This window comes from Malaya genurostris, chromosome 3, assembly GCF_030247185.1.
Source record: "Malaya genurostris strain Urasoe2022 chromosome 3, Malgen_1.1, whole genome shotgun sequence".
NCBI lineage: Eukaryota > Metazoa > Arthropoda > Insecta > Diptera > Culicidae > Malaya > Malaya genurostris.
In genome coordinates, this window is record NC_080572.1 from 85,715,427 (window position 1) to 85,740,865 (window position 25,439).

Below are 25,439 nucleotides of genomic sequence, written 5' to 3' on the forward strand. Positions count from 1 at the left end.
GTATTATGATTAAAATTGACTTTTATTTCGCTCATCACCATGAAAACTCGCGGCGCCCAAGCAGTCGATGTCGCCTTCGTGATGGGTACTGCGAACGGTAGGAAGAGGAAAGACAGAAATCTAATTTGGAAAAACACAGCACCGGATAGTACCGCCATACACCATCACCAGCATTCAGCCGAGCCGGATCTCGAGTCTCAATGGTAACGGTCGAATTGGCGCTCTGGGATGTTCTGGTCAGGATCTGTTTCGCTGGCGGAACGACGGTCGGAAAAATCTCGCGTGCCAGAATTCTGAAATGCATGACAAGGCGGAAGAACAAATAAACAAGAAATAGACACAGTCAGTGGGTGGCAGCCGCTCGGCTTCGCAATAAAACGTCCTATAATGAAATGAGATTCAACCACGAAAAACACATAACCAACGCGTCATCCAGCGCGGTTCTTTCCGGTATGCCATGGAGAGTGAAAAGTTATACGGGAAAAAAAACGAAAGAAATATAATGATGATTCGGCGGGAGAGGGAAAAATCCCGAAGCTCTACATGTCCACTGCCGGCAGCTATAAGAAAATGAACAACGACCACACAATCAGCCAGCCGGAAATATCCGGTGATAGCAACGACAGAGCTTGTTACACGGCATTAGCGTGGCGCACTGTTCGGGAAAACTTGGGTATTTACTCTTGCGAATTAATTGCGCTCATACACGTGCTTACCAATTCAGTTATGAAGGTTGCCGCCAAAAAGTGGAAAAACTTTTCAATTTAATTTAGAGCGCAGTACTTGCAATGATAGCATAGTTTTCAACAAAACAAAAACAATTGAAACACGTGTGATTCGAACAGGTTCACAAGTTTTTCATAAAAAATAATCGAGTATTCAAGAGCAATGGTGAAATATTTTTTATTCACTGTAAAAAATCTGTGAAATCTTCACCTTTCGTTAACATCTACTCATGGAGCCATTTTCGTACATCCTCGAATGATTGGAAGTATTGCTCTGTCGTTGCGAATGATAATCAGGATGCACTAGGTCTGGTGAATATGGTGGGTCGTTTCCAACCAAGCGTAGCAATTGTTTCTTTGATCACTTTGGCAGAAGGAACAGCAGTGTCTCCATGCTGCAGAATTACTTCTCCATTTCATATTTAAGCCCATTCAGGCAGTTTTTCGATTATAGCATTGTTCAAATTGTTCGTAATTCACTATAGCATTGTCTTTTTCCCAAAACGATTCGGTCTTGCACTCGCCATTAATAGTTGTCCTGACCATTGCCCTTAATTTTTGGCGTTTCGGATCCCTAAGCTTTATCCATTTTTCGTTGACTATCCGAATCTTTCTTTCGTAGCGTAAAAGGATCATTTCGCAATTCTATTTATTGTTCGTTCAATTAGTGTGGAACTCATTTACCTACCTTTTGATTTTTTTCCCATATGGCTCTCAGACAATCTAAAATGGCTTATTCGTGATATTCAACAGTTCAGGCATCATTTTTTGAGTTTGTGTAGCCTCTTTGTCCTGTAATGATTATAATTAGTCATTTTCGAACTTTGGATTTCGCGTTCTTTGTCAATAACATTAAAAACGTTGAAACCATTTCATCAAGAATTGAATGAATTTCCGACTCTCTCTTTTTAGGATTAAACAGGAAAATTATCACTTGCCACAAATACTCTTTAATTGGCTCGAAAATCAACATGTTTAAGAAGACAAAAAGGTATGTTGCTAGCTCGAAATCAAGTGAACGAATGTAACGTTCAGAATTGTAGTCCAACGAGTTCCACCCAATAGATAAATTCTGAGCGGCTATGAAGGGAAAGCTTCGGAAGATCAAATCAAAAAACGACGAGAATTTGAAGAAAGATAATTGTTACAGCATATGCCGCATTTTGATACTTTACCTTACTATAATTGCCTTTTGATCAAATCGATCTTTTAACATTGTCCAAGCCACTTCATAATTTGTAGTCGTTACTTCAATTGACTCTACAAGCGTCTTAGCATCTTTAGATAGCACCGTTAGAAGATAATGGAACTTACCGACCGCCGTGAGAGAAGGATCCTTATCAATCATGCTTTGAAAAGAATCTCGAAAACTCAACCAATCTTTAACACTACCGTCAAAGGAAGGGATTTTGAATACTGGCAGATGAATTCGGGAAGTAATGGGTTGGCCGAACGGAGGAGGAAGAGAGGGTATGGCTGCAGCAGTCGGTTGTACATGCCGAGCAGAGAGAAAATCTTTAACATCGAAATATCTATTCTCGAACTCGACACGTGATTTTTTGTTCGAAGCTTCAACCTCTAATTGCACTTGTCTTTCCTTGGCGTCTACCGGTTCGGTAGTAAGACTTAACTCTTGCTCCTGACGTGTCTCAATTTTTGCACGATTTTTTCGATATTCTGAGAAAACGGCTTCTAATCGATCCAAACGAGTAATAATTTTGCTTTTATCTTTCTCGTCATCATATGTCTCCACAAATAATTCAAGGTTAGATAGGGAATCAACGAGACCACGTTCGATTTTAGTTAGCTCACGCAACGACGCCATGATGCCGATTCCACAACGAACAATTATTTCACAGTAAATTTAAAGCATAAACAATTGTCTTTATATGGACAAAGACGAGCATCGATTTATTGTCGTACAATTTATATAGAATGTACTCACTCTATTCGCTTATTGTTCGCCGACCAAAGCCACGCCGATATGCCCATGAACTGGAGGATGATATGAACAGCTTGTGTTCCCGTTGATAGCTCCACGTTCCCGGTCCGAAATTTTCACAGCAGCCACGGCGTGATGATGGTAACTCTAATCCACACAGTAGCGGTGTTGAACGCGGTGTTTCGTCTCCGTAGTGATCGATTTGCGAAGCGACTATTCACTTTCTGTACCAACTGTTGGTTTCACAATCCGGTTCGAAGGACCATTAATGTTCGCGAGAATTGCTGGTTCTCCGGACTGTGACGGTAGTGTTAAAGATTGGTTGAGTTTTCGAGATTCTTTTCAAAGCATGATTGATAAGGATCCTTCTCTCACGGCGGTCGATAAGTTCCATTATCTTCTAACGGTGCTATCTAAAGATGCTAAGACGCTTGTAGAGTCAATTGAAGTAACGACTACAAATTATGAAGTGGCTTGGACAATGTTAAAAGATCGATTTGAAAATCGGAAGATTATTACTCGTACGCTCATGGACGGATTTCTAGACACAGATCCAATGAAAAAAGAATCTTATGACGGGTTAGTGATGCTCATCGACTTGTACGAACGTAATTTACTTCAGTTGAAAAAGTTAGGGCTCGTCACTGATGGTTGGTCACATCTTCTGGCACATTTACTATATAAACGTTTGGATGCCGAGACTCAGCGACATTGGGAACGATCTCACAAATCTCGCGAAGCACCCAAATACCAGGAACTGTTAAAATTTCTTCGCGAGCATCTTACAACTCTCCAACCACTGACTCTCACCAAAATTCGAGGACCGGATCAACGTCATGAGTCTTCGAGGCCTGTTATGAAACAAAAAATCGAATCCACGCTAACGACCGTCACATCAACGAAAAAATCTTGCCCTTTCTGCCAAAAACCGTCTCATTCTCCCTTCAAATGCGAATCATTTCATAAAATGAATCCTATCCAAAGGCTTGAAACTGTGAAAAAGGTTGGACTTTGTCTTAACTGCCTTTCCCCCTCCCATCTGGTCCGGGCTTGTTCTAGCTCAGCATGTCGAGTATGTAGTCAAAGACATCATACGATGCTACACTTGCGTTCATCTATCCACACACCAAGCCAAGGACAAGAAGGCAATCAAGCAACATCTTCGGCAGATACTTCCACGCAAATTCAAACCAACTGCGCAAAAATTATAGACGCTTCCTCGCAAATACCCTCGTCTTCACCAAATGCATTAAAACCTTCGCCACCCATTGCCTCTACCAGCCGATCTCCGGTAGCCCTTCCTACTAGTTCGTTTGCCACCACCAACGTTGTACTACTAACGACAGCAGTAGTCATTATTGCGGATTTACACGGAAACACACAACTTGCTCGTGTCCTTCTAGATTGCTGTTCTGAACGAAATTTACTAAGCGAGCGTCTAGCGTCCTCTTTCTTTCCAAGGGGTCGGACCTGTTCTTGCTAACTCCAAGCAATCTACTACAGCTAGCATACGATCTCGATACACAAATTATTGCATCGATTTGAAGTTTCATATACTGTCGGAATTCAAGCCCATTCTCCCTTCCAATCGAGCATCAGTGATTGACTGGGAAATTCCTTCGTCAGTGCGTTTTGCTGACCCACACTTCTACGAACCGAATCGAATTGACGCAATAATAGGAGCAGAGGTTTACTATCATTTATTAATGGATGGTTTCGTAGAGCTTGGTCCTAATTTACCGGTTCTTAAAGAAACCGTTTTCGGCTGGATTGTTTCGGGAAAATGCGACACCCTCTCCGGTCCGAAGGTTTCTACTTCACTAATCTGTAGCAATGCCGACCTCGAAACGCAGTTAACGCGATTCTGGGATTTAGAATCTTGTCGAACTGATAGCACGCTTTCGGAGGAAGAACGAGAGTGTGAATCGTATTTCTCAAAAACCACTCATCGTGATTTGGACGGACGCTTCGTCGTATCCCTGCCGAAAAAAGAGACCATTCTTACTCAACTTGGAGATTCATATGCTACAGCTTTAAGAAGGTTTTTGTCACTTGAACGGCGATTGTTAGCCAAACCGGCTCTGTTTCAATCGTACAAGGATTTCATTCATGAATACAGAGTACTCGGTCATATGATTCCTATTGATGCGACTCAAGATGGCGTCTCTCAAGGCCTAAGGCCTTATTATATGCCACATCATTGTATCGAAAGGCCGGACAATGCCACAACAAAATTGCGAGTTGTCTTTGACGCATCGTGTCCCACCGACTCTGGACTATCTCTGAACGACGCGTTGTTGGTTGGACCGGTCGTACAAGACGACCTCTATAGTTTGCTTCTTCGGTTTCGACTTCGACGGTTTGCAATTGTAGCCGATTTAGAAAAAATGTACAGGCAGGTGTAGATACATGCAACCGATCAACAACTACAACGCATCCTATGGCGGGATCACCCTAACGAAACAATCCAAACGTTTGAGTTGCGAACGGTAACTTACGGTACCGCATCAGCGCCATTTCTCGCCACCCGGTGTTTGCAACAACTCTCTATAGAAGGTAGTCTTCGCCATCCAAAAGCAGCAAGGGTCCTGTCAAAGAATTTCTATATGGATGACTTACTTTGTGGTGTAGCAACGGAAGAAGAAGGGAAAGAACTATGCAACCAACTTATCAGCTTACTGCAATCCGCTGGGTTTAAACTACACAAATGGGCATCTAACAGTGGTGCTATATTAGGTAACATTCCTGCAGAATTACGGGACAATCGTAACACAATGGAGCTCAATCTGTCATCACCAGCCGTCAAAACTCTAGGACTTTTATGGCAGCCAGACGAAGATGTTTTCCGTTTCAAGGTGCCCATTTGGACTGAGGATTCCGCAATTACCAAACGTTTAGTTTTGTCGGAGGCAGCACGTTTATTTGACCCGCTTGGTCTATTGGGCCCAACGGTTCTGTGTTCCAAATTGTTTATGCAGGAGTTATGGTTGTCTAAACTTCCTTGGGATCATCCACTTACGGATAAACTGCAAAAATCTTGGAAGGAATTCCGGGAAGATTTAGAAGCATTGCGTGACTTTTCGATTCCACGATGGATAGTTCCATGTACTGAACCACTGATAACCGAATTACACGGGTTTTGTGATGCGTCAGAGCGCGCTTATGGTGCGTGTTTCTACATTCGCACTGTATCTGCTCACGAACAAATTTCTGTTCACTTACTAACCGCTAAATCGAAGGTTGCTCCGGCCAACACAGGAAAAGCCCAACGTCGAATCACCTTACCTCGCTTAGAACTTTCAGCAGCGCTGCTGCTCAGCCACCTGTACGATAAAGTAAAGCATATTCTTCCACCCACCACTCGTGCCCTGTTTTGGACCGATTCTATGATAACAATGCATTGGATATCAGCTTCCCCTAATCGATGGAAAAAGTTTGTGGCTAACAGAGTAGCTGAAATACAACAGCTCACAGCTCCTGGAACCTGGGGTCACGTAGCGGGGGTGGAAAATCCAGCCGATGCCATTTCGCGTGGAATGGCAGCTTCGCAACTAATTAATTTCGACATTTGGTGGCAGGGTCCGACGTGGCTAAGTCAACAAAAGCGATTCTGGCCCAACATCGTTCGTACATCCGATGAATCCTTCGATTTGGAAGAACTTGAAGAAAAACCTGCAACTGCGTTACCAGTCGTTCCTGACATATCCAATATTTTCATGCGAAAATCATCACTGACGGAGTTAGTTCGATTAGTTGGCTATATTCGAAGATTTATATCTAATACGAAAAACAACAGACGACCGCGTGTAAGTGGACCACTTAGCACCATCGAGTTGGAGGAAGCATTACAGAATCTGGTACGAGTATCCCAGCAAGAATCATTTCCCGAGGATATTCACTCCATACAATCGTTGGGTCAAGTAAAGTCTACATCAAAAATAAAATCCCTGTCGCCCATTCTAGTCGATGGTTTACTTCGAGTACGAGGTCGACTGAAAAATGCTCCGATTTCGGACAACCAAAAACAACCGATGATTCTAGATAGCAGACACTTGTTAACGTTGTTAATAGTCCGACATTATCATTCCAAATTCTTACATGCTGGTCCTCAGCTCTTGATGGCTGCCGTAAGATCCAAATTTTGGCCTACTAGACTACGTAATCTTGCTCGTTACGTAACTCATCGCTGTGTGACTTGTTCTCGTTGCAAACCAACACCATCAGAGCAATTAATGGCAGATCTCCCAGCAGTTCGTGTATCGCCAATCCTACCATTTCTCAATACGGGAGTCGATTTATGCGGACCGTTTTATTTGCGGTCACTCTACCGGAAAGGGGCTCCACAAAAGGTTTTTATAGCAGTATTCGTCTGCATGTCGACCAAAGCCATACATTTGGAGCTCGTTTATGATCTCTCAGCAGAATCATTCATTGCTTCGTTAAAAAGATTCGCTGGCAGGCGAGGAGTCCCCCAATCCATATTTTGTGACAATGCAACGAACTTTATCGGGACCAGGCGAATGTTAAACGAGTTCCTGCAGCTGTTTCAATCGCAACAGAATCGCGATCGCGTGAGTCGAGAATGTGCAGATCAAGGTATTCAATTTAAATTTGTTCCACCACGTTCGCCACATTTTGGTGGCATCTGGGAGGCCTCGGTCAAATCTGTAAAAACGCACCTTACTCGCACCCTGAAAAACGCACTCGTGACCAACGAACAGATGCAGACTTTATTAGCTCAGATTGAAGCATGTCTAAACTCAAGGCCCTTAACCCCGCTGAGCAACGATCCCGAAGATTTAGACGCATTAACTCCAGGTCATTTTTTGACGCACCGACCATTGACTGCCATCCCCGAGCCGTCTTATGAAGAAGTTCCTACCAACCGTTTGTCACAATGGCAAACCATTCAAGAATATCTCCGTCGCCTCTGGAAGCGATGGTCATCCGAATACCTGTCTGGGCTTCAGCAACGCACCCGATGGACCCACGAACGAGACAATATTCACATCGGTACAATGGTATTAGTGAAGGACGACAATCTACCACCAATGAAATGGCGTTTCGGCCGTGTAGTAGACATCGCCCCTGGACAAGATGGTCTCACTCGCGTGGTTAGCATTCGCACCAAGGATGGCGTTTATAAACGGGCGATCACTCGCGTCTGTGTATTGCCAATTCAAGATAGTCAAGAATGATGATCAGCGTGTTCCTGTCGGTCGAGGTTCCAGCAAACCAGGCGATGTTGGATGTGAGGGGACCGAACGGTCCTCTCACAAGTTAAGTATTCTCGTTTCAGTCATTTTCTGGATCCTATGTTCTCCGATCTAAGAGCGTAATTTTTCTTAGATGCCTGCAATTAACGTCAGTGGAAGAATCAAAAGCCAACCACAGTTACTGGACGCGGAGAGCAACCCATCACAAGCTGCAACGAAGAAGTACATCATGCTGTTGACGAACAACCATCCCGAAGGAAGGCCTGACCTGTCTACCACCTACCGTTGGTCGAGGGATGGAGAATAGATCCAGAAGACATCACATCTGATACAATATGTTAATTTTTATTCATTAAATGTCATTCATAGTTTAGATAGACCACCATTGTTGACTTCCTTATAGTCTATTGAAATAGTTGAATTGAAATTTAAATTTTAATGGTGGGCGGTATGTTACAGCATATGCCGCAATTTGATACTTTACCTTACTATAATTGCCTTTTGATCAAATCGGTCACTCTCTTTTGCCTACAACAAAGAAGATGAGATTTCTATTGTTTGTATCATACCCAGCTCATATTGATAGGCAAGACAATCAGTTAAATAAAGTACTTTGAAGAGTACACATCCCTTTTCTCTATCGTGAATAATAAAGAGTGGATTACGTTTAGGAAGCTAACTAACAGCCACGTGCTAGTAAATTATATTATCTAAAATATCACCGCCGGAGCGATTCTGCATGCTTGATTCCGTCACAGTCCGGAGAACCAGCAATTCTCGCGAACAATAATATTTTCGGAACATGCCGCCCCTGCTGCTGACAGTAAGGCGGTTTAACGCTCCAAATTATAGACAGTGCCTAGTGCAAAAATCTAGGTCGTCACACTTCCTAGACAATAATAAAGATTTGAAAAGCTTGTATAAATTTGGGCATACATAAAAGCATAGTAGACATTCGTCGAAGCAAAATCTATACGATTCGTAGTGATGTTATATTTTGAATGAAAAGAATATTACGATAAATACGCTTGTAGAAATTTATTTTCCAAATTTTATTTACTGTTCAAGCGAAAACAATGTGAAAAAATGTTCGGTTACATAAACATTATTTAATATTAGTATTTCGCTTAAGCTAAGCCTTATTATAATCTTAGAACATTTAACACCAATCTTCTACCTTCAATACATATAACTAGTTCCCCGAAATGAGACATTCCAGGAACCATGTCTGATTAAGCAAAATAAATGTTCAAAATAAGACTATTTACAACTCTTGGAATTCGTATGAAAATTACGAATTTTCATATTTGATTAGAAAAATGTTTAGCACTTCGGCGCGATTGTTTAGCGCTGCTAAGCGTCATCGTATTCAATCATTAACTATGGCAGCTAGTGCTAATCTCTTCAGTGCAACCATTCTCCGCTGCTTAGCGCAATGCTGCATCATCTAAATATTCAGCGGCTTCTAAAGTCGTAATTTTGTTCAGCAAAGTATTCACCACTTTCAAATGTCCATTCTCCGTTGCCAAGTGCAACGGATTCATACCGTCAAGTGTAGTGGCTTTAACATTCGCTTTTTTTATCAGTAAATTGTTAACCACCTCTATGTGACCACCCCGTGCTGCAAAGTGCAATGGTGTCCAACCGTCAATTTCAGCAGCATCCACATTCGCATCATCTAACAACAAAGTGTTAACCACTTCTACGTGGCCATTTCTCGCTGCTAAGTGTAACGGAGTTAGACCATTACATGTGGTAGCATATACGTTCGCACCTTTGTTCAGCAAAATGCTTACCACTTCAGTGTGATCATTCTCCGCAGCTAAGTGCAACGATGTCCAACAGTTTTTATCAACAGCTTCTACATTTGCATCATTTATTAGCAATGTTTGAACTACCTCTGTATGACCATTTTCCGCTGACAAGTGCAATGGAGTCCTCCCTTTGTTTTCGGAGGCATGAACATTTAAACATTTCATCAGTAATAAACTAATTACTTTTGTATGGCCATTTTTCGCTGCGAAATGCATTACTGTGAGGCCCTCAAGCGTTGTAGCTTCTATGTTCGCATCTTTAGATAACAAATTGTTAACCACTTCTGCATGACCATTTCCCGCTGCAAAATGCAATGGCGTAAGTCCATTAATTGTTACAGCATTCACATTCGCACCTATGTTCAGCAATGATTTGATCACTTCTGTATGACCCATTTGGGCTGCTAAGTGTAACGGTGTCCAACCATTATTTGTCGCTTCCACATTCACATCTCTCATTAACAATGTGTCAACCACTTCTGTATGTCCATTTTGCGCTGCTAAGTGTAATGGTGTCCAACCAGTATTTTCGAAACCTGGTATTGTCCAACTGGTATTTGCAGTTACATTTACATTTGCATATTTGTTCAACAAAGTATTAACCACTTGTACATGGCCATTTTGTGCCGCCAAGTGCAATGGTGTTAGATCTAAAAGTTTAGTTGCATCTACATTCGCACCTTTAGTCAGTAAAGCACCAACCACATCTACGTGACCATTTTCCGCGGATAAGTGCAATGCTGTTGAATGATCAAGTGTTGTAGCATCCACATTAGCAGCTTTTTTCAGTAAAAGGACAACAGATTCTGTATGACCATTTTCCGCTGCAAGGTGTAATGGCGTTGAACCTATAAATGTTGAATCTACATTGACTTCATTATTTAGCAATGAGTTAACCACTTCTGAATGACCAAATTTGGCTGCTAAGTGTAACGGTGTTAAACCTATATGTGTTGTAGATTTATTATTCGCTTTATTGATTAGCAATGTGTTAACAATACCGGTTTGGCCATGATACGCTGCCAAGTGCAACGGCGTAAAACCGTGATGATTTGTAGCATCTTCATTGGCATTTTTCATCAGTAACATGTTACCCACTTCTGAATATCCATTCAGCGCTGCTAAGTGCAATGAAGTGGATCCATTGGAAGTTTCAGCTTCTATATTCGCGTCCTTGTCCAGCAAAATGTTAACTACTTCTAAATGTCCATTAAACGCCGCTAGGTGCAATGGCGTCCAAGCGTCATTACCAGTAGCTTCTATATTTGCACCTTTGCTCAGCAGAACGTGAATTATTTCTGCATGTCCATTTTTCGCAGCTAAGTGCAATGGCGTCCAAGCTTCGATTTCAATAGCTTCTATATTCGCTCCTTCGTTCAGCAGTACATGAATTGCTTCCATATGACCACTTTGCGCTGCTAAGTGCAATGAAGTAAAGCCATCGTATGTGGTAGCTTCGAAATGCGCTCCTTTGGTCATCAAAGCGTTGATCACTTCTATATGGCCATTTTTGACAGCACAATGCAATGGAGTTAATCCTTGCAGAGTTCTAGCTTCTACGTTCGCTCCTTTAGCCAATAAAGTGTTGACCACTTCTGTGTAACCATTTTGTGCGCCTAAGTGCAATGGTGTCGCACCACTGTTTGCCGTAGCATCTACGTGGACATCTTTGGTCAGTAACAATTTTACCACTTCTACGTGACCTTCTTCCGCTGCAAAATGCAATGGTGTCCAACTATTACATGTGGTAATTTTTGCATTTGCATCTTTGGCCAGCAAACTATAAACCACTTCTGTTCGACCCTTTTGAGCAGCATAGTGCAACGGTGTCCAACAATCATTGTCAGAAGCATCTACATTAGCATCTTTCATCAGCAACGTGTCAACTACTTCAGTATGACCGTTTTGCGCAGCCAATTGCAGTGGCGTTGTACCCGTAACCGTAGTAGCATTAACATTCACATTCTTAGTTAGCAAAATATTAACCACTTCTGCATGACCATTTTCCGCAGCCAAGTGCAGAGGTGTCCATTCCCTTTTTTCAACGGCATCTACATTTGCACCTTTGATCAGTAAATGGCTAATCACTTCCGTATAACCAGTTTGTGCAGCAAAATGCAGGGGTGTCCAACCGGCAATTTCAATAGCATCGACATTAGCACCGTTGTTCAATAAAATTTTCACTACTTCGGTATGACCGTTTTGAGCTGCCAAATGTAGTGGTGTTAAATCATTCTTTTCAGTAGCACCCAAATTCGCTCCTTTGGCTAGCAGACTGTTAACCACACCTGCATGACCATTTAGCGCTGCAACGTGCGATGGTGTAAAACCTTCAATTGTTGTAGCATTTACATTTGCATTTTTTTCCAGCAGAATGGTAATCACTTTTGAATGACCATTATTCGCAGCTAAGTGCAATGGTGTCCAACCGCTTCCAATATTCGAATCTACAGCTTTCACCGGTCCTTCTGTTAGCGCCTCAAATATCAATATTCTTGAACACTGAATTGTAGCTTCCATGTTCGCATTTTTGTTCAATAAAGTATGAACCGTTTCCGCATGACCATTCGACGCTGCTAAGTGTAATGGTGTCCAACCGCTGTTATCAGTAACCTCTACATTCGCATCTTCGGCCAGAAAAAGTTCAACCACTGCTGAATGACCATTCTCCGCTGCTAAGTGCAATGGTGTCCGATCTTTGCTTCCAGTGAATTCAACATTCGCATCTTTAATCAGTAAAAGATTAACCACTTCTATATGACCATTATGCGCAGCTAAGTGTAATGGTGTCCAACCTCCATTTTCAATAGCGGTAATGTTCGCACTATTTCTCAGCAACACTTCAATTACTTCTGTATGACCATTTTGCGCTGCTAAATGTAACGGTGTCCAACCTTTCAGATCAGTAGCATCTACATTCGCATATTTGGCCAGTAAAGTTTTAACCACTTCTGTATGGCAATTTTGCGCTGCTAAGTGTAATGGTGTACAGCCACCACTTTCAGTAGCATTGACATTGACATCTTTGATCAGTAAAATGTTAACCCCTTCCGTATGACCAAATTTCGCAGCCAAGTGCAATGGAGTCAAATTCTCAAGTGTTGTAACGTTTACATTCGCACCTCCGGTTACCAAAGTCTTAACCACGTCTGTATGGCAATTTTGCGCTGCTAAGTGCAATGATGTGTATCCATTTTCAGTTGTAGCATCCTGATTTGCACCTTCGGTCAGAAAAATTTTTACCACCTCGGTATGCCCATTTTGAGCAGCTGCATGCAATGGTGTCAATCCGTTTGGTGTTTTAATGTGCATAATCGCATTGTTGGTCAAAAGAGTTTTAACCGCTTTTGTATGACCATGCTGTGCTGATAGGTGTAGTGGTGTTAATCCATCCCTGCGTTTTACATTAATTATATTATATTTTTCTACTAAGTCATCATTCATTAAAAAATTTACGGTTTCCAATTTTCCGTATTGAGCTGCAATGTGTATTGGTTTTCTTCCGTCCGTATCTTCAGATTCCAGCATAGTTTTGTTTCCAAACTCTTTGAATATTTTCTCACTATTTCCTCTAGCAGCATAGTGAAGCATGTTCCAATGTTTGAAATCTCTCGCTTCTTTATCTGCTCCAGTTTTCAAACAATTATACACCTCCTCGACATTGTTTCCTTCGGCAGCAGCAAACATATTTTGTTGATTGATCATGGACTCGATTCTTTTGTTGATATTTTGCTTCCAGTTCGAGAAAAACAATTGATTTTGAGCGATCTTCAAGCTGGAAAGGTCTAATAAATTTCTTTGATTTTTCAACAATGTACGAACGTTGCTCGTAACTGCTATCGATGGGTCAGACGGTAAAATATGCACTAAAGAATTACCGTGAGCCAAATAGTTACGCATCTGTTTACCAGTTAGAACTGGAATGTTCTTGTCGAGAAATGCTGCAGTGCTTTGAGCTCCTGCATCTAAAAGAGATATTTTTTCCTCCAAGTACGATAAAATATCGAATAATACTATTTCAAGTGCACAATTTCGTATGTTTTCATCTAGATTATTTATCATTGAAATCAAACTTTGTAACGTTTCAAATCTATCCTGAAAATGCTTTTGATTCTTAATTGCTTCTTGCATTTCTATTTCTCTTAAAACTTTTTTTATCTTTTCTTGCATTGTTTTACTGTTCTTCGAGAACAACTGGTTCATGTATTTGTGTAATATTTCTGAACTTGCTGAACTACAGGCAGTTCGAGCTTTTTTCAAAATGTTTGAATATTCAGATCGTTTACCAGCATTTTTTAAATGAATTTGCTTTAAATCTTCTATTTTGCTAGTAAATTTTAATATTTCATTTTCACTGAAATCGGCTGTCTCCTTGATGTGGTCAAAAAGTGATCTTATTACGTCTTCATAATAAGTTTGCTTACTCTCTTGTTTGAGATAACTCCCGTATTTTTCTATGCAAATAATTTTATCATTTTTCAAGTATGCAACATTCAGAAGTTTAAAAAAAGTTCTTGCTAGTACATACCTTTCAGAAACCGATAATTCTGGATCTATACTTCTTAATAGTATGCCTATTTTATATATCAAACTACTAGAATCGAAAAAACTTACATCCCGCTTGAAAGATTCTAACGTATATTTTGAAAAACGAAGATTTTGGTGTATTGTTGTTGAATTTAATAGGAAAAATCCACGACCAAACTTTGTACGACTTTTATGAACATGCTGCTCCGCCGATTTCAAAATACATTGTATTTCGTTCACCAGCTTATTTTGATATTCTGATAACTTTGGTATATATTCCTGTAAATTCGCGATAATATTTCTTGCAAGTTCGCTTACTCTAGAGCTAAACAAATTTAAATCTTCATACTTGCAATCTACTGTATCAAAAATGCGAATTAGCTCGGTCTGCCTCCACATAGGTTGATCACTATGACACAGCTCTTCTAGTGTCTTGAGCAAGATTTGGTATTTCTTATCGAGTATGACTCCTTGAATGGCTTCCATGAGTTGAGCCAAATCCTCTCTGAAACTTGGCTTCCTTCGGCGAGCTTCCGCACGTTTTTCGAATACATAATTGTCATCCACTATTGCATGCGACAATACATCACGCATATTTATTATTTTGCTTCGTTGCTCTTTATGGAAAACTGAAAGTACTAAATTGCTCACGCTCTCCGACAGGTGTGGAGATTCCGGAGTGTTCTTTAATCATTCCCCAATAACTTGCAGAGCTCTTTCGGCAACTAGACCGTGTACATCTTCATTCTTCACTTCAATCAGAGCTAGTTCGATATATTTCCGCATCCGCAATAGTGAGTGGATGTCTTTTATTTGACAATAATCAGCATAAAGGTTTTCAAAATCCTTATTTCTGTTTACAATGTCCTCAATGTTTTCAGCACGACTACGAGCAGCTCTAATTGTACAATGAGCAGATCCAACGAGTGATTTGAGGTTTCCCATACATTCTTGGAAATTGTTCATATGTTGCAATAATTTTGTTTTATGTAGAACTGCATTGTAAAAAAAATAACTTTCGTCCTTCTTGGTATAACAAGAAACAAATGCAACCAAACAAAATTCTATCTCTTCCCAGGGTAGCATGTTATACGTTGATTTCAGTTTTTGTTTCAGTACGTGAAGGTTTTGGGCAATAATTCGACACACAAATAGAAATCTGTCGTCTACTGTGACACCGACAGCAGAATAATCCTGATTCAAAAGTTTGAACTGTTCAATAACCCAATCAACTCGATCAATGATTCGGGCATTGACATCATTTTTCAAAGGATTTTCGACAAAAAATCGTAAACTTATCAGCATCTCTTGAACGTATATCTCCATATCCTTGTTTAGTTCCATATTCTTCAGTTTCAACTCCTCGTATGCATCTGAAAGAAGTTCGTCCAGACGTCGCGAGTAATCATGAGAGCTTAACTCATTATGCGCTAATATTTCAATAAATGTTTCAAGTAATTCAACACTTCCTGATCTTATGGCATAATAAAACGCATTGTGACTCTCCTCGTCGGTCTCAGTTGGCTCGAAGCTTTGGAATGTATGCGGTCCCAGAAGACTTTTCAGGTACTCAAGATCTCTGTCTTTACACGCCAAAATTACTCGCTGTATGTTCAGAACTCCACATGAATCTGCCATTATGATATCTGCCATATTTGGTCCTAATAACCGAAACTTGATTCAATGTAACGGTTAATGTGTTGTGTTACCTACGAAGAAAAACTTGTATAAGATTATTTGCATAGACACAGTTGAGTAAAATATATTATTTTGGAATCAAATGTAATATAAAATTTTCTTAGTTAGCTGGGTTACAGCTTGGCTCTTTCTTATACGTAATTAATAGCCACATTTACTTCAAACTATTTTTGAAGAACTGACAAAAACTGTCTAGTATTTGGTCTTTGGTCTTTGGTCTTTGGTCTTTGGTCTTTGGTCTTTGGTCTTTGGTCTTTGGTCTTTGGTCTTTGGTCTTTGGTCTTTGGTCTTTGGTCTTTGGTCTTTGGTCTTTGGTCTTTGGTCTTTGGTCTTTGGTCTTTGGTCTTTGGTCTTTGGTCTTTGGTCTTTGGTCTTTGGTCTTTGGTCTTTGGTCTTTGGTCTTTGGTCTTTGGTCTTTGGTCTTTGGTCTTTGGTCTTTGGTCTTTGGTCTTTGGTCTTTGGTCTTTGGTCTTTGGTCTTTGGTCTTTGGTCTTTGGTCTTTGGTTTTTGGTATTTGGTCTTTGGTGTTAGGTTCATTTCAATTTTTGTTCATATCCGAATTCCAGTTCCAGAATTACAGCATAGAGTATTACAAGTTCTAAACTCTTATATGAGTGAAGACATGAAAATGGTACGAAATCTTCAATGCTTGTATCAAAACTAATCAGATTTGTTATTTTAATCGATAGCCTATCATACGCGTTTTGGTTTGGTTGACCAACGGTTTCCGCTTTACTATACATTTTATTTCAATCTCAGCTAGTGAAAACCATTTCAAGCATCTCTGAAAATCCTAGGTCCGATAAAACTGAAGTTGATTTATTTGGTTATCAGCTAACAAATTCTACAAACAAGAGAGGGTATTGTGAACGATTCTAAGGGATCTGTTATGATAAAACACTCTTGAAATTGAAACCTTGTGATTTCGAATCTGTGAAATCGGATTTCATCCGGATACGCCTTCCGGTTGAAGCTGAAAAGTATAAATATTTCGTTTTAAAGAAAAAAGCTTTTATATTACATTCCTTTTGTGGCATTTGCCCTTCTGTTCCAATATACTTCGCAGCCGATTCAAAGCGTACAGAATCATTGCATGGCTGGTGCTACGATCCAACTGATACAAAGAATCCTTCCAGGTCGAGACTCAAACGTACAACTGACTTGAAAGTGTTATAATATGCCCCCCTTAAGAAAACTTTGAGATATTTCCAAGTGTATTGATATATTTTTCTCGAGAATGTAAGTATTTCATTGCAATACGGATGAGGAACATAATTTTCAATGACTCCAATAGAAAAGATGAGAATTGATTGATATAAACACATTTTCCAAAATGGCCACATTCTTAGTTTTTTTCGCTCGCCTCAGACATAATGCCCCAGCAGCCGTAAAATATGTCTCACAACAAATCAGTGGCATGACACACAACAAAAGACATTTTATCCCACAACAATGATGCATTATGGTTCTTGAAATGTCCATAAAGTTACTGTTTTGAGATAATCAGTATGTCAAAGAAATGGCGGATAAAAATTCTATTTAGTCGAAGCAAAACTTTACATCGAAAAGCTGCCAAATGATATTTTTAGTTTTTTCAAACTTTCCTGCAAACGATTCGAAACGAATCTTTCTGCTATGCAAGTTTGGTGGTTGAACTTGCATAGCAGAAAGATCCTACGAAAAGATAGTGTTAGTGATAAAACTTTGGTTCAGAAAAGCCTTCAATGCTTAAGAAAGGAAAGGGGGCATTTTGGCTAGCAGGGGCACTTTATAAGACTTTCCCCTATGTTTCCAGAAGTAAGTGTAAATTTTTGTCTGGATCCGACTTCCGGTTGCGGGAATACAGGGTTAAGTGTATATGAAATTGTCATAGCCTACTATTGACTTTTGTTGGGATGCGAATTCCGGCTTCGGAACAATAAGTGTGTTTAAAATTTGTACCGTCTTGTAGAGCGAAAATACAGAAAAAAACGAGTTTAATCCACCTAGCAGTGAGATGATACCTTTTTTTTATCAATCCGCATATGTTTTTTGCATGAATATTCTTCGGTGCTTCAGTTTTCATGGCATTATTCTAATGGCAATTTGAGATTTTAATCACTCATTACTCTGTAATGTCGAAATCGGATCGAATTTGAATCTAAAAGTGTAACAATCGATTAAATATTAAATGATATGTGATTTCCACTTTAGAGTTTAGGGTAATTTAAGGTACTTCCAGAGCCGGTATTCAGGAACCAGCATAACCCAAACCGTATGGCTATATAACGAATAAATTGCAATATTTTTGAGTCCAACTTTAAAGCTTTTCGGGATTGTCATCTTCTATATAGCTTTGAATTTTAAAAGTTCATCATCGGAAGTCAGAATTGGATAAAATTTGATTTATTTTAATTTGAACTTTTGTTTGGCGATTCGATACTGGAACCGGAATTCAAAATTCGGTGTAGCCGAAGTCAGACAAATTCACCTAAGTAGCTGTATAGTTTACATTTGTTTCAAAATCAATGTAGACATCTTTGAGAAATCGTAGAATACAACCAAAAATGAAATAAGTTTATTTGGTTATCGACTATCCAAATGTGCTAACCCGATAAACCTGATTAATTTATGTGAAAGGGACATTTTTATACTAATCACCCTGTATCCCCGAAACCGGAAGTTGGATCTGCCTGAAAAGCAAGATGTTTTATAGAATCTTAAAACTTTTCTTTGAATCTTCGATGATTCTTAGATTCAATTTGAACCTTAGATCAGTTCAGCCATTTACGAAAAAAATGAGTTACACAATTTTAATTAGGTTTCACATATCATCCTGTAGTTCCGGAACCAGAAGTCGGATCCAAACATAATTCAGAAACCTTGTTTGGGAGCGGAGTATACGACTTTTCATATGAATCTGAGTTTGTAGAAAACGGTTGTGTCATCTCCGAAAAAAATTGAGTGAAATTATTTGTCACACACGCATTTGCTGATCTCGACGAACTGATTCGAATGGTATATGAGAGTTATGTTCTTCTAGCATTTATTGCTGTACGTAGTTTAAAACAATATAATTATGGAATTGCTTTCAACTCGATAATGCTGCCATCATCTGGTTCACATGTGGCATATTCGAACGATTATGTTGCCATAAACGAACCGTGTTAAAATCGGTCCGAGTCAAAATATCATGCTGTACATAGTCTTTCGGGTACTTAGAAACAAATGTATGTAACACAGTCGGTGTTGAACAGTCGTTCGCACCGCACGCGTATAGCTCTTGGCTCCTGGAATTTTTTTTTTCTGGCTACCTAGAGTTTCATTGATTCAAGGCTTCAGTCTTTTTCAAGGCTACCTGAATCACTAACTAAGTGACTAAGTGATACAAAGAGTGATATTAGAGTGACTAAGTGATACAAAGAGTGATATTAGAGTGACTAAGAAATTAATCAGCCTTTTTTAAGGCTAGCTAGGAGTCTAATCGAAGACTAATTTAGCCTAGTTAATTTAATTTAAAATTTCATTAATTTCAAAAATGCCTGCGTCCAACCGGAAAGGCAACAAGCCTAAGGCTAAAAATAATTCAATACGGAATAAATCACAATCCGTTATTCAACATTTTTCTAATAACATTCACGATCTTATAGAATCTGAATGTAAAAATAAAAGACAACGGACGGATTTCCCTACCGTTGATCCTATGCCGTCTAACAATATTTACGAGATTCTTCCTGAATCCGATTGTAGCGACATAGAAGAAAATTCTTCAAAAATTCCCAAAATGGACGCTTGTCGTTCTGGGAAGAAACATCAATCTATGCCACCAGTGACGGTGATGATTTCCGACTTCAAAGCATTCCGTACTGAGCTTTCTACTTTTCTCCCGGAAGTAAAAGTCTCATTTCAAATCGGACGAAGAGGAGAATGTCGAGTCTTGGTGGATGGATTGGAAGATTACGAACGTCTTATTCGATATTTGTCCGAAAAACTTCATAAATTTTATTCATATGATATAAAATCAGACAGACCCTTCAAGGCTGTCTTGAAAGGATTATCAAATGATCAAAGTATTGATGAAATTAAAAATGAACTAAAAGAATTGCTTGGTTTTGCCCCTTCCCAAGTAATACTTATGAAAAAAAGAGCGAATGGTACTTCTAAACCACGCTCTGGAATTTCCCATGAACTTTACCTAATACACTTCAATCGAAGTGATGTAAACAATTTGAAAACTTTAGAAAAAGTACGTTTCATTTCCCACATTAAAATTCATTGGGAACATTATAAACGGCATAATCGTATTGCAAACTTAACGCAATGTCGTCGTTGCCAAGGCTTCGGTCATGGAACCAAAAATTGTCATATGGATATACGGTGTTTGAATTGTGGTAAATCGCATTCGAAAGACGCTTGTCCAATGAATGAAACCACTGATAAATTTTCATGTTCAAATTGCAATGGAAATCATAAATCCAATTATTTGAAATGTCCTGTCAGGGAAAAAATTTTAAACGCTCGTTCGCTTAGACAACAAGTCAAATCAACGACCTTAAATTTACAGAACATACCTGAAAATTCTTCTAAGGCACCTGCCAATTCGTCTTCTAACGAAAACAATTTATTGACAGGTAGATCGACCTCGTCATCATCTTCTTCTAATTTCACTTATGCTGGTATATTAGGTAGAAATCTATCTCCTATTTCTTCTAATGTAAATAATCAAAACACAGGACCGCCTTGCAGTTCTTCTTCTAACGAAAACAATTTATTAATAGGTAGACCGGCCAAATCATCTTCTTCTAATGGCAGTCTACCTACAAATATTCCTTCAATGCCATTCGCTTCTTTAAATGAAGTCGATTTAGGCGATATAACTGAAAATAAAATGATCTACCTACAAGATCAACTTTTTCAAATGATCATCCAAATGAATTCGACTTCATCACTTTTTGAAGCATTTCAAATCGGATGGAAATTTGCAAATAATATTATAATGAATTTAAAATTTAACAGTGATGTTAAATAATTATTTGAATATTTTAAATTGGAATGCTCGATCTTTGAAATCGAGTGAAGATGAATTTTATAATTTTCTCAAAGTTCACAAAATTCATATTGCCATTGTGACAGAAACTTTTCTTAAACCAAATGTAAAATTGAAAAGTAATCCACATTATGTGGTTCATCGATTTGACAGGTTTACTGGAATTGGTGGTGGAGTTGCCATTTTTGTCCAACGGCAAATTAAACATCGAATTTTACCTTCTTTCAATACTAAAGTTATTGAAAGCTTGGGAATCGAAGTTGAAACCATTCATGGAATTTATTTCATCGCTGGAGCATATTTGCCATTCCAATGCACCGGCGAACAATTAAATTTCTTTAAAGGCGATTTGCAAAAACTTACAAGATATCGATCGAAATTTTTCGTAATAGGGGACTTAAATGCTAAGCACAGTTCTTCATCCCAGTAATCCGACTTGTTTCTATTCCGTGAAAAACCCGTCTAAAATTGATCTGGTTCTAACAGATCAAAGTCACATTTGTAGTGAGCCGATTACACATGCTGACTTTAACTCAGATCATCTTCCTGAAACATTCAGACTTTCCAACGAAGCTATAATTAATCCAATTAGTTCTATTTTCAACTATCATAGAGCAAATTGGTTGGATTACAGATCTCACATTGAAAATCATGTGGATCATGAAACTATTTTAGAAAATTCTGCGGATATCGACACAGCAATTGATAATTTGAATCATTATATTATCGAAGCTAGAAATCTTTCAGTTCCCAAAGCTCAAACTAAATTAAATTCTCCTATCATCGATGACAATCTTCAACTGCTCATTCGGTTGAAGAATGTTCGTCGACGACAATATCAACGTTCTCGTGATCCTGCTATGAAAAACATAGTTAAGGATTTACAAAAAGAAATTAAACATAGATTTACTCTTTTGCGAAATGAAAATTTCGCTAAAGAAGTTGAACAAATTAAACCATATTCTAAACCTTTCTGGAAACTTTCTAAGGTTCTTAAGAAACCTCAGAAACCTATTCCTGCTCTCAAGGAAGGAAATCAAATACTTCTTACAAATGGCGAAAAAGCTCAAAAACTTGCTCAGCAGTTCGAGAGTGTCCACAATTTTAATTTGAACGTTGTGAGTCCTATTGAAAATGAAGTCTCACTGAAATATGATCATATTTCAACTCAAGTGTTATCACACGATGACATTATTGAGACGAATTTTGATGAAATTAAATCAATTATTAGAAAACTTAAAAACATGAAGGCTCCTGGTAATGATGGAATTTTTAATATTCTTATTAAAAATCTTCCCGATGTTGCCTTGAGACTCCTGGTTAAAATTTTCAACAAGTGTTTTTCATTAGCTTACTTCCCAAAAAGATGGAAAAACGCTAAAGTAATTCCTATCCTAAAACCTGATAAAAACCCAGCAGAAACATCAAGTTATCGCCCAATTAGCTTACTTTCTTCTATCAGTAAACTTTTTGAAAAAATTATCTTGTTAAGAATGATGACTCATATAAATGAGAATTCAATTTTTTTACCAGAGCAGTTTGGATTTCGTCATGAACATTCAACTACTCATCAACTTGTAAGAGTTACGAACATGATAAAAACAAATAAATCTTCTGGGTTATCCACTGGAGTTGCTCTTCTAGACATAGAAAAAGCATTCGACAGTGTTTGGCACAAAGGTTTAATAGCAAAAATGTCTGATTTCCAGTTTCCTATTTATTTGATCAAAATGATTCAAAATTATTTAACTGATCGTACTCTTCAGGTTAGCTATCAGAATTGTAAATCTGAATTGCTACCCGTACGAGCCGGTGTTCCGCAGGGTTCGAGTGTAGCTCCAATCTTGTATAATATTTTCACTTCTGATCTTCCAAATCTACCCGTTGGTTGTCAGAAATCGCTATTCTGTGACGACACAAGTCTGTTAGCCACAGGTAGAAATCTAAGAGTGATCTTCAGTCGCCTACAAAGAAGTTTAAATATTTTCAGTGATTATCTGTCAAAATGGAAAATTAAACCAAATGCAGCAAAAACGCAATTAATTATCTTTCCTCACAAGCCAAGAGCTTCTTTTCTTAAACCAAACAATAATCACATTCTCAAATTGAATGGCTTGGAATTGACATGGTCTGATCAAGCTAAATACTTAGGTTTAACGTATGACAAAAAACTCACTTTCAAGGATCACATTGAAGGAATCCAGGCAAAGTGTAATAAATATATTAAATGTTTATATCCTCTTATAAACAGAAATTCTAAGCTCTGTCTAAAAAACAAATTGTTAATTTATAAACAAATTTTCAGACCAGCCATGCTTTATGCGGTACCAATTTGGTCAAGCTGTTGTTCCACCAGGAAGAAAACGCTTCAAAGGATTCAGAATAAAATTCTGAAAATGATTCTGAAGCGTCCTCCCTGGTTTAGTACAAATGAGTTACACAGACTCACAAATATAGAACCATTAGATGTAATGTCACATAATATTATAAGCAAATTCCGACAAAAATCGATGCAATCTTCAATTGAATCGATTCGCTCTCTGTATTAGTTAGTAAGTTAGTATATAAGTTCCTTTTCCCCATTACACAATACAAGTAGGTTTAGAATTTTCCCTACACAAAAATCTCAGAATTGCGGAAGCAAATGATGTCTTCATGGTAATAACCAAATCATATATATATATAACAGGGCTGAAAAGTCACCACTTGTGGCTGAACACCCAATTTAAATCTTAATAATTTAATTTTAACTCATATTCCAATTATAAAAAAAAAAAAAAAAAAAAAAAAAAAATGTATGTAACAGTATAAAAATCGTGTTTTGTGTTGCTCCCAAGCATTTCTTTTTCAGACAGCGCTCAAAACTTCTACTGCTGGAATAGGGAAAAAAGTCGCTTACACAAAAATTTCGATATCTCCGTTAAAAATGGACGGATTTTAACAATCTATGGCTTGTTGGATAGGTATTACCGTGCGAAATCTAAGTCCGAAAATATATTCTGTTTTCAAGGTCAATTGTGACAGATACTGTCAAAAAACTGAAAATTTTGACATAAAACTTCGTATAACTCAAAAAGTAAACATCCGATCTCAAAACCATTCAATAGCGTTCAGGGTGACGGGGAGACCTTTCATTTGTGACTAGTTTGATCAAAATCGGTCCAGCCATCTCTGAGATCTCGACCTCTTAGTTGACAACATACATACAGACACACACACATACACACACGGACATTTGCTCAGTTCGTCGAGCTGAATCGATTGGTATATGACATTCGGCCCTCCGGGCCTCGGAAAATTTTTCTAAAGTGTGAGCGAATTTTATACCTATTTTTTATATTCTTAAAAAAGGTAAAACGAAGAATTCCTATGAACTTGGCTCAAAACTTTTTATAAACTGGAAAGGTTACGCTAGTGTATGCTCGAACAAACATATTTATGGAAATATAAGTTATATGAGAAAGGCATCATTACACCACTAGGTGGATTGGAACAGGTTCTGAGATCGGTATTGCAATTAAACTGTGACTGATCAACCAGAAAAAGATTACATGTCTATCAGGAACACATTAAATTTCGTTAATCCAGTTTCTTACCACACCATTCCATTAGCCCGATTTCACACACAAAGTTACGATGTCATCAGCACGATGACTCATAAATAAATGAAGAATAATTTGTTCTAATCACAATCATTTCAAGGTCACCGCAAACCTTTCGGGTTATTGTTTTTTTTTCTCGGATGTAACAACATTGGATCGTGTGACGAGCTAATCTTCCATCACGGTAAACCCTAACCCGCACGATAAATCTGTACACAACCATCTAGTTATATTAAAACACATAAGGTCAGTATGCATATTTCTGTATAGAAAAATATGAGCACTCACGAAAAATGTAGATACAAAAGCAGCGCATCACGAATACAAATCACAATTAACTCTTCGCGCCAGCAACGCATAGCAAAGTAGTCTACACTATCTTATTCTGGCAATTCCAAGGCCACCGACTCCGTTGATATCATTCTGATATTTAAGCCAAAAAGTCATTTCACCGGCAACGAACATTCATATATGATAATCACTGGCCGCTTGGCAGCTGAACTGAAACCAAGATGTATTAGTAAAGGCTATCTAATTTTTTCTCTCAAATATTTTTTTTATTTCAAGTTAATTGCCCGGAATCACAGTATCTGAACTTCAACGGACGATATAATTTGGGATTGTGTAACTGAGCTACTGTTTTACGGTGTTTCCTGTTGTGTCGTTTGTCCTCATCAGTTTTTATGCGTTTCGTGTAAGATAACAGTAAAATTATTAATACTAGATCTGATACATTGCATAAGCTTTTTCTCTTCACTGACACGCGAAAAAGTAGTCACTTATATGTGTTACATCGTGAACTGAAACTACGCGTAACCCCATGCACACGATAGCATGCGAATGAAAGTGGGAGACTTTTTGCTCTCTCGTTGATTCTAATGTGAGAGCG

General features: G+C 38.6%; 4 protein-coding genes across 4 annotated transcripts; 3 read left to right on the forward strand and 1 right to left on the reverse strand.

The window, feature by feature from the left end:
* The first annotated feature begins 2,374 nt into the window (after positions 1-2,374).
* Positions 2,375-4,150, forward strand: LOC131433861 (uncharacterized). The gene has a single exon (XM_058600467.1). It carries the CDS (start codon positions 2,936-2,938, stop codon positions 4,148-4,150), a length of 1,215 nt encoding a protein of 404 aa, XP_058456450.1. The 5' UTR covers positions 2,375-2,935.
* Positions 4,151-5,273: 1,123 nt separating this feature from the next.
* Positions 5,274-6,663, forward strand: LOC131433862 (uncharacterized). Its single transcript, XM_058600468.1, has 3 exons — positions 5,274-6,406; positions 6,464-6,587; positions 6,631-6,663. Exons 1-3 carry the CDS (start codon positions 5,274-5,276, stop codon positions 6,661-6,663), a joined length of 1,290 nt encoding a protein of 429 aa, XP_058456451.1.
* Positions 6,664-7,187: 524 nt separating this feature from the next.
* Positions 7,188-7,865, forward strand: LOC131433863 (uncharacterized). Its single transcript, XM_058600469.1, has one exon. It carries the CDS (start codon positions 7,188-7,190, stop codon positions 7,863-7,865), a length of 678 nt encoding a protein of 225 aa, XP_058456452.1.
* Positions 7,866-8,986: 1,121 nt separating this feature from the next.
* Positions 8,987-25,108, reverse strand: LOC131436547 (serine/threonine-protein phosphatase 6 regulatory ankyrin repeat subunit B-like). The gene is made up of 2 exons (XM_058605309.1): positions 24,839-25,108; positions 8,987-15,933 (listed from the first exon to the last, which is right to left on the reverse strand). The coding sequence occupies exon 2, from the start codon at positions 14,816-14,818 to the stop codon at positions 9,311-9,313; it is 5,508 nt and encodes a 1,835-aa protein (XP_058461292.1). The 5' UTR covers positions 14,819-15,933; positions 24,839-25,108; the 3' UTR covers positions 8,987-9,310.
* Positions 25,109-25,439: the final 331 nt, after the last annotated feature.